We start from the raw sequence: 9,643 nt of genomic DNA, 5'->3' as shown, positions 1-9,643 counted from the left end.
CCTCTTCACTACTATAACTGGACTCCTGCACACGAGCAGCCATTGCTAGTGAGTGTTCTGAATAAACCCTCTACCAATTAACACTGCAAAGTGTAGTCCACTAGCTACAGCAGTACAATCTTCAGATGGCATTAATTGCAAGCGTCAAACTAGCTTGATAAATCTGACACCCTTCAGAACCCTGACGCAGGAACTCCGAAAGGGCCAGGAGACAGATGCCGGCATCCCGACCGTAAGTATAGTCGTCAGGTTAAGTTTAGGCCGCAGAGTGGGGTGGGGTAGGGTTATGCTGCGGGGGGTGGGTGTTCGGTTAGGCAGCGGAGATGGGGACTTAGCTTTAGGCACCTCCGGGGGGTGGTTAGGGTCAGGCACTAACTGGGAGATTAGGGTTAGGCTGCGGGAACAGAGGGTTAGGGTGTAGGGAAGGGGGGAGAACAACGCCCCTGTTAATCTTTCCATCATCGAGATCCTGGCATCGGTATTATGACCGCCAAAATCCCAAGCGCCAGCAATTTATACTGGACCCTGACTGGTACCTTATCCACCAATATGTGTGACTCAAGATTATTATTATGCAGCACTACATTGGTCTTTTCACCCTAGATAAAGATAGTATTAATTTCTCCTTAATATTGAGATGTATATAATTTATTCCACAACTATTTAGCCTAATATTTGATGTTCATATCATTCTGAAGCAGTGTGTGAATAAAGTGACTTACTTATGGGTACCTACAGATGTTCATCTTAGCTGCGATGGAATTAATGTAGCGATCACCGGCTGCAAATAGTCACAGCATGGAGCACTATGCAGCTTGATGCACTGCAGCAAAGATGAACATTGCATTTTACAGCTGCATACAGATGTAGCAATCACGGTGCAGCCAAGATAGCATACACGGTCATACAATAGCGCAGTCAAATGTAAAGTAAGCGAATTGTGAGGTACCAGAAGCATGTGCTCCTGGTAAAGAACCCTGGGAGAACCAGAGAATGCTCTGGTCTAGTTAAAACAGACTGTTCCCTTGGCCATCCAGCAATAATGCAGTAGGCTGTGGCACCCAGGCAGGGTATGATACAGATGGATTGTGTTGCTCGGCCGCCCAATGCTGCCTCTCGTATGCTGTGTAGGACGCATATTATACCATCTGTGGCTTCCATGTGCAGCAACAGCATAGCCGGTGATAAGGGGGATGGGGGCCCTGAGTGAGCAATTTGGGCCCCAGAGCACATACAGGTGTCTGGTGACTCTCTTCCAGGGCCTAGAACAGGTTGTGGAGAGGTAGACAGATGCCAGCTGCCGACACGGTCTTAACCCCGCTAAGAGGGAGGTCAGGGTGGTGGTAGTTTCAGTTTCATTACTATTTTGTGCCCAATCCTCAGCCTCTCTTCAAAACCCACAGTCTGCAGGGTCTCCAAGATCAAACGAAAGAGGAAGAGGAAATCAATAGAGTTTATTTTTATGTGGTGCACCATTTTTTTTTATAGCACTACAATAAAATATAAATTTTTGTTATCTTAAAAAACAATCATATGGCATAACTACTAGATCCTTTGATTAGCAAAATATGGTATTGCTTCAAAACAAAACAGTAAGTAAAACTCGAATAAGAATAGGAACGTTACATCTGTTCCAGGTTCTTGAAAAACAAGACTTTGACCATTCATATATATGACTTATTCGCTACTGTTAATGGTTTACACAGTCCTCCTGCGGATGATGTATTACAGGTTGAGTATCCCTTATCCAAAATGCTTGGGACCAGAAGCATTTTGGATACCGAATTATTCCGTATTTTGGAATAATTGCTTACCATAGTGAGATATCATGGTGATGGGACCCAAGTCTAAGCACAGAATGCATTTATGTTTCATATACACCTTATACACACAGCCTGAAGGTCATTTAATATAATATTTTTAATAACTTTGTGCATTAAACAAAGTGTGTGTACATATACACAATTCATTTAGGTTTCATATACACCTTATACACACAGCCTGAAGGTCATTTAATACAATATTTTTAATAACTTTGTGTATTAAACTAAGTTTGTGTACATTGAGTCATCAGAAAACCAAGGTTTCACTATCTCACTCTCTCTCAAAAAATTCCGTATTTCGGAATATTCTGTATTTCGGAATATTTGGATATGGGATACTCAACCTGTATATTTCACTAACCCTAAGGATTCCTTGTCTTCTGCTTTAAATATCCTGAGGGACTTGTGAGCGTCTCTTGTTCTGAGGTAAACATGTCCAAGTCTATGGGTCTCAGCTTGACACCAGGTGTTTTTCCAACCGTTATGGAGTAGATACAGTATATACCTTTGTCCTGGCCTAGATCTCAATCACATATTTAGGTATACAGCTGCCAAAATTCCTGTCTACCCTCTATTGGGTTGAACACCACTAAAGCCATCTCATCTATTGCGACGGGGCTAGAGTCATCTTCTGTTATATTATTTGGGCAGGGTAATCTTAATAGAAATGGTAACATTTCCGCATTTACTTTATGTACTGCAGTCCTTGCCCATTCTACTTACAAGAAATTACACTTAAAAGATCCATGCTCTATTCAGGAAGTTCCTTTGAAAGGTCAAACGTTCTATGAAAGCTCTCCTAAAATTACAGCAGACCAGGAATAACGGAGGTATCAATTTAACATTTTAGAATCATAAGTCTATTTTACGCTGTCTGCGTTACACATTAGTAATATTTACATGGATTCATTTTTTGGGCAAACCGTTTTTGCCAGAAGTCAACTTATTTTATTTATTAAGTTTCTTATATAGCGCAGCAAATTCCATTGCGCTTTATTAGCATTTTACATCAGCACAATATGGAAATAAGTCAGGAAGTGAAGGAGAATCCTTTATTGTGAACTATGAGAAAACTGAGGCATATCATACGTCATCAGTGTGTAATTTAAATGCACATCGGTCCTTGTCCCAGCCATTTCTGAACACCACTGATTTTGAAGATGGACTTGCAATCCTTTCCTTTTATATAATGGTGAAGGGAGGGAGTAAGGAATGTGGGTGATGTTAGAGATTATTATTTAGTTCATTATATTCCATTCTCAGCAGAAAAGGCTACATTAAAGATGCAAAGGACTGCTAAGGGATGTAAAAGTTATTTTACAGAATTGGATTTCAACTTCTCTACCCTCCTTACAAAATGTTTCAGAAAAAATTATTCCATGTTTTTAACAAGGATTGGATAGAAACTTCTTTGAATAAGAAGCGCTTAACATCACAATTTTTAATATGTGGCAATGCTATATTTCCACACTCTCTGGGAATTTAAGGGTAGAATTGAAGAATCTCTGAAAAATACCATGTGGTATAAACAAAGGAGCGTTTTGGGAAATTGGCCCATTAATATACAGTATATTAGTTATTTTTGATTATGATCTCCTATTTGGCCCTGAGGAAATGTTGGGGATCATGTGTTATTGTGCTGCACGGCTCCCCCCAACTGGATTTTTGATATTCATTGTGATATTAATGCTGTTAGTGTTACAACTGTTTGTACATAATCATTTATTATAATAATAATTTATATGGCTACCTGTATTTTTGGTTACTACGACTATGACTATGCGTAGATTGATATTATTGAATTTAATTCTGGTTATATCTTTATTTGAATCAGCTATTTAGGCATACGCCTATTGTCATGGATATGCGACATCTTTATTACGTATTGTAAATATATTAAAAATATATAATAAAAAAACAACAACATTAAGATAACATACCACTGCTTCTAAATAATTATTTTTAATTACTCATGATAATTTTATTGATGCCACTATTTATTACCTGTTATTCTGGACTTGTTTCAGCCTCTAAATAGAAGTTGGGAACATCTTTGTTATTCTGTGTTGTTTATCATTTATATTCCCCATTGTGGCTAATTTATAAGCTACTTTCCAATTGCCTTGTATAGACAGGGAATCGGTATGTTTTACCGATAGACAGGATGACGGATGTCAGTATACAGACAGCTGCACCCCATCTGTTGGAATCCCGGCAGTGAGGCAACGAGTACACTCACGGGCTTGTCACGCTTTGGGCCCGGTGACTGGCTTTGCTCGCCACAGGTTATATTCCAACTCGGTTAGTGGCGTGGAAACACCTACGGAGTGGGAATACCCTGCGGAGGTCGGGATTGTGTCAGGCAGTATTTCACTGGGTGTCGGGTCTCCTAAACACCAGGATCCCGTCAGATGATATTTTAACTGCATCCTATACACAGGGATCCTTCTTTAATCACATAAAACTAAGGGACCCATTCATCAATGAGTAATAAAACTCCTTGTGTATGAGAAGACTTGGTGCGTATGATAAATGTTGCTCCAGCCAACCAGCTCCCAACTATCATTTTACAAACATAGTAGGAGCCAATTGGCTGGAGCACCATTTATCATATGCAATGAGTTGTATCATTAAATAATACATTTTATATATGGGTGCCTAATTTTCCTGTGTCCAGTAACAGGAAACAACACTAAGCCTGTTGTAACTGGGCTATGACAGATTTATTGTTGGTGATAACGACTCTAGAAAATCCCTACAGTATTTAGGGATTTAAGGAGATTAATCAAGGTTCAATGTACTTTATTCACAATCCAACCTATTATGTTCTGGGTGTAGTCTGTTTGTATATACTTAACAGATATAATTAATTTGTATAATTGTTAAAGTGCAGTCTGTTTTAAAAGAAAACAAAATTATAATATTGACGGTTGATCACCATTCTATCAACCTTATAATAGGAGGAACAGAAGAAGGAATATGTCAAAGGAGAGATGTGGTTGAGAAAAAATTATTATATCAGGTCTCATGCAGAGTTTGGTGATATAAGAATCTATCAGTGGAATGAAATACTCGGAAAATATGTGTTCTTTATATTTTGATTATGAAGATACTGTATGGTGATACGGCTCCATCGGACCAATAAATGTTTTCTGTGATGAAAACAAATTACTTAGGGGGAGATGTACTAAGCAGTGATAAGAGTGGAGAAACGAGCCAGTGCAGAAGTTGCCCATAGCAACCAATCAGCATTGAAGTAACATTTATAACTTGCATATTAAAAAATTACAGAGGGAAAAGGTAGCAGGTGCACTCTCACACTAGCTCAACCTGTAGTAACTGTTTTTAAATAGTCCAACACTATAGCCTTTACATTTGGAATGAGCACACTGAGGTAAGACTCTTACATTTTGTTTACTATGGCAGTCCATAATGGGGGGAATTCTCTGGGGTGCGGGTCTCCCTGTGCCTGCCGTGGCTGGGTATCCCTGGGGCATCGCAATTTAACACTATTTCATCACTCCATGGCCCTTATAGTTTGTTTTATATATATGTAACACCTTCACATAATTTTCTTTTAATCCTCACATTATTCACACATGCAGCAACAGCTGCTCCTACCTCTTTAACCCTATATTTTTATCACTGCTGCGATGCCCTGGGGTTGTCTGGCTGGGTGGCTCTGGGGTGTCCTGCCCCCCGGACCTGAACCCCTATAGTTAGTGTTAGGGACTTACCCAATGAGAGGCTACCTTGATGCGGTGGGTAAGCTCATAGCCCTGGCCAGGAATATGCTAAGTGCCTCTGGTTACTACAGGTTGAGCTAGTGTGAGAGTGCACCTGCTACCTTTTCCCTCTGTACACTTTACTAAGTCTCAAGCAGAGTAGCACCTCACTACCTAATTAAGGTGTGCAAATTAGGGCCCTTTTCCCTCTGTAACTGATGTATTCATATATTAAAAAATTATACAGAGCATCTGATTGGTTGCCATAGCAAACTTCTACAATGGCTCACTTCTTCACTCTTATCACTGTTTAGTACATCTCTCCCTTAAAGCAGACAGCACTGAACTGTGAATGCTATAGACATGAAGCAATGAATCAGGTAAAACATTTACTGTAAATGTTAAGCTTTGACAGACCTGACCCTTTGTCAATGTAAGTTAGAAAGAATGACTTAAGTGGTTTGCATGCTGCATGTGTGACACCTACACACACATTACTGCCCGCCTGTATAATAAAGTGTCCCACCACCAGTCCCACCCGCGGCTACCTGCCCCTTTGGTTGGTGCCTCCCGGTCCAACCTCCTACTGTCTCGGTCCCTGCTAGCGCTGCCTAGTCTTCCTCTTCTCCAGGCTGCTTGCCTGTGCGGCCATCCCCAGTCGGCAGTGTTAGGCTCCACCCTGTCAGCTTCACCCACGCAACTTTTATTTTTTCATACAAAGTTAACAAGTTTTATTATTTTAAAATAAGTGGGTTTTTTTGTTTTTGTTTTTTTTCCATGATGCGACTTTATGTGTTTTATTATTTTCATGTGGGGCCCATGTGTTAGTTTTGTCATACAAATCCTACAGATGTGTCCTCATACATCTTGCCGCAATACGCCACGTAGCGGAAGATGCCTGGTGTGAGTGAGCTGAATGGTCCGTTAGCATCTGGCTTTTTTTTTTTTTGCAGAAAATGCGTCTTATTTGCTATGTGAATAGGACAAACAGACTGCTGATTAAAATATGCTGCATGCCTATATTCTCTGTGTGTCTACAGTTTTAACTGCATACGAAATAGTATGTTACAGCCATGGTAGCAAGCAGAATATAGGCATGCCACATATAATTTTAATCACCAGTAGCTGCATGTGCATCCTATTTGCACCATATTGCTCAAAAGACGCATTTTAATAGAAAAAGTTGCACATAAAGATGTTTGGTGCTACAGAGTCACGCCATGGCATGGAGTGACTACAAGGGCTGTTTGGTGTGCAGGGAGGCTAGATGTAAGTGGGCATACAGTGTCTGTATGCATGTTATTATTTTCCTATAGGGGCCCGTGGGCTAGTTTTGTTTTTTCCTGTGGATGCCTCTGTGTCTGTTTTTTCTATCGGTGCCTATGTGCATTTGTATCTTTTTTCTGTGTGCGCACGTGTGTGGGTGTGTCTTTTCCTATCGTTGCCTGTGAGTATTTTCTCTTCTATGGGTGACTATGGGGGGTATCCTATCAGCTGTGCTAGATTACTGGTCGATAATCATTATTATGGTCATTATCGGGCCTGCCAATTATAGCCCGTTTTTAGGAGCCAAAAAAGGACTCGCTATCAGCTGATAACACATGGGATCCAGGACAAGTATCCAAGACCCATGTGATATCACGACTATGAGGGCTGCTTATCGGATATTATGCTTTGTGTGCATGAGTCTCCCGAAGCAAATTCCCAGATAAAAGTGTGGCTTTGGGGTCATTTCAATTGAGCATGCTGTAAATAGTGGCGGCGGGAAGGAGGTACTGGAGCTATTCAATTCAGCACGCTGTTAAGTATGACTACAGCATATCTACTCGCACACCTCCTGAGGTGAAAACAGAAATCCAACAAAATTAGTGACGCATAGCAGTTTTGTGCCTTAGTGAGGCACAAACAGCATCGCGGCAGGCACTTAAGTCGGAGAATGTCTGTTCTCGCGACTAAACACCCAGTTTAAAAGTCACAAGTACCGGCATTCACCGACATAGCGTGCTGAATTGAATAGCTCCGGGAACCATTTACTGGCACTATCCATATCGCGCTGAATTGAATCAACCCCTATAGGAGCTAATTGGATCCCTAAGATCTCTCAACATAGTATGCAAATATTTCAAATTAAGGAAACATCTGTAATCTAAAATACTTCTGGCCCCAAGCATTCCAGATATAGGAAACCACCTGTAGTTAAAAATTGTCGCATTTAATGGCGCAATAATTCCAATTTACTGTTACATTTCATGTTTACAAGAAAAATGCTACATAACTATAATAATATTTAAGAACTACAATATGCAGAAACCAAACTATGAAATAAAGTAAATTATATATATTATATATAAAATAAAACTTGCTGTTATGAATTACTTAATGACAGCAGTTGTTTGTTTTAGGACTTAGAAACTTAGAAATGTAACATCGTACAATATCAATACATGGAAATATACACATTATGGAGAAAAAAATAAAACATGTTCTTCATATCAGCTTCTCTCCCACAATGAGTGAGATCAGTCCGGGTACAGGTCACACCAATATGCAAACTTGAATTTTAATACAGTTTGCTTAATGCATTAAGTCATAAATAGAATACCTACAAACTGTTCAAAATTAATATATACAATGCTGAACTGCTTAAAATTTAATGTAACTTTTAAACAGTTTTAATTGTCACTTTGCTAATTCTGCTTACCCAAAATGTATTGGCTGGTCTGTAACAAATAATTTAAATTAAACTAATCTTAAATTCTATACTCTTTATCCTTACCTGCAGTAGTGTAAAAATGAGGCCTTCAACAACTTGGTCTTATCATCATGGGGTATAATCTCTCCCCTTGAAAGCATGTCTACCGGTGGACCCTTTAATAGAGGAAAATACCAATGTCTAATTAGCAAAGAAAAACACAAATGTAATGAGCCGACTGCTACAAACAACATGCACACTCTCAGAAGCTTGCATAAGAGCTGCATCATGGCACTACAGATCTATACCAACAATGGAAGACTGTATACTGTATAGTAGATGATTAATTTGGAAATGGATATTGCCACAGAGGTGGATTCTGGAACTGAAAGCTGTCTATAAAATGTGGTGTACTATGGTTGAGCAATCCTGTGCTCTAGCAATGGGGAGATGGACAAATGATGTAAACTGCTTATCAAGAGGTCTCTTATTTCTGCACTGTGTCATAGCGTGCATTATCCAGTGCACTTTTTACAATTTAGTTCATTATCTGTTTAGAATATATTATTAGGCATTTAAAAAGGTTAAGAGATAACTCTGCCCCCCTCCAGCCCATATAACCTCTCCTATCTCCACCTAAACTCAGTTTTCTGTATAACCAGTCTGTATGGAGAAAGAACCATAACTATGTGACAAGCTAACAGCTCAACATAGAAAACAATTATAAATCAAGGAGGGATCGGAGTCTCTGTTTTTTTCCAAAGATATGTCAACTTATATTTACTGAGTTTCCCTGTTACTTTATATATTCTCTACACTGCGCTGTGGAGACGGGATGGTATTGGGAGACCGGCGGTTGGGATCCCAGAGGTCACCATACCGACCCCGGTCCCTAGATTGTCGGCAGGGGGGGCGCTAGCGCAAGGAAGCCCCTTGCTGGCTTGGTGGCTTGCTGCACTTGCCGAAGGTTTTATTCCCACTCTATCGTTGTCGTGGACACCCAGGAGTGGGAATAGCCCCTGTTAGTCAGCATGCCGACTGTCAGGCTGGGCAGAGTTCGGGATTCCGATTTCTTTATAAAGTGACTGCCAGCCACATAACTACATCACGTTGAAACTACGTGATTTAAATAGAAAGGAAAATTATTGGTCCTAACGTAGATACTGTTTGAAAGGAATTGGATAAACCCACTATTACATTACAAGGGTATTGCAACATGTAAAATTTGCAATCAATGACCAGCTGGACCTGGTATTCCAGAGATAATTTGAATTATAATAATAAAGCAAACAAAAACCATTTGTCAAAGTGATTTTTAGATCTCTAAATTCATATACTTTCTATGGATGAGTTATAATATATCAGTTGCAATACATGCTGTTGATAATGTTGATATTATCTTA

General features: G+C 39.7%; 1 protein-coding gene across 1 annotated transcript in view; it reads right to left on the bottom strand.

The window, feature by feature from the left end:
* The window catches only part of NUP133 (nucleoporin 133), a 456,783-nt gene that overhangs the window by 250,830 nt on the left and 196,310 nt on the right, over positions 1 to 9,643 (bottom strand). The window contains exon 12 of the mRNA XM_063917554.1: positions 8,325 to 8,416. Within this exon, the coding sequence (XP_063773624.1) occupies positions 8,325 to 8,416 (92 nt within the window). The remainder of the gene's footprint in view (positions 1 to 8,324; positions 8,417 to 9,643) is intronic.

This window comes from Pseudophryne corroboree, chromosome 4 (assembly GCF_028390025.1).
Source record: "Pseudophryne corroboree isolate aPseCor3 chromosome 4, aPseCor3.hap2, whole genome shotgun sequence".
Classification (NCBI taxonomy): Eukaryota; Metazoa; Chordata; class Amphibia; order Anura; family Myobatrachidae; genus Pseudophryne; species Pseudophryne corroboree.
Note: the sequence above shows the minus strand (reverse complement) of the source record. Positions and strands in the feature narration are given on the sequence as shown.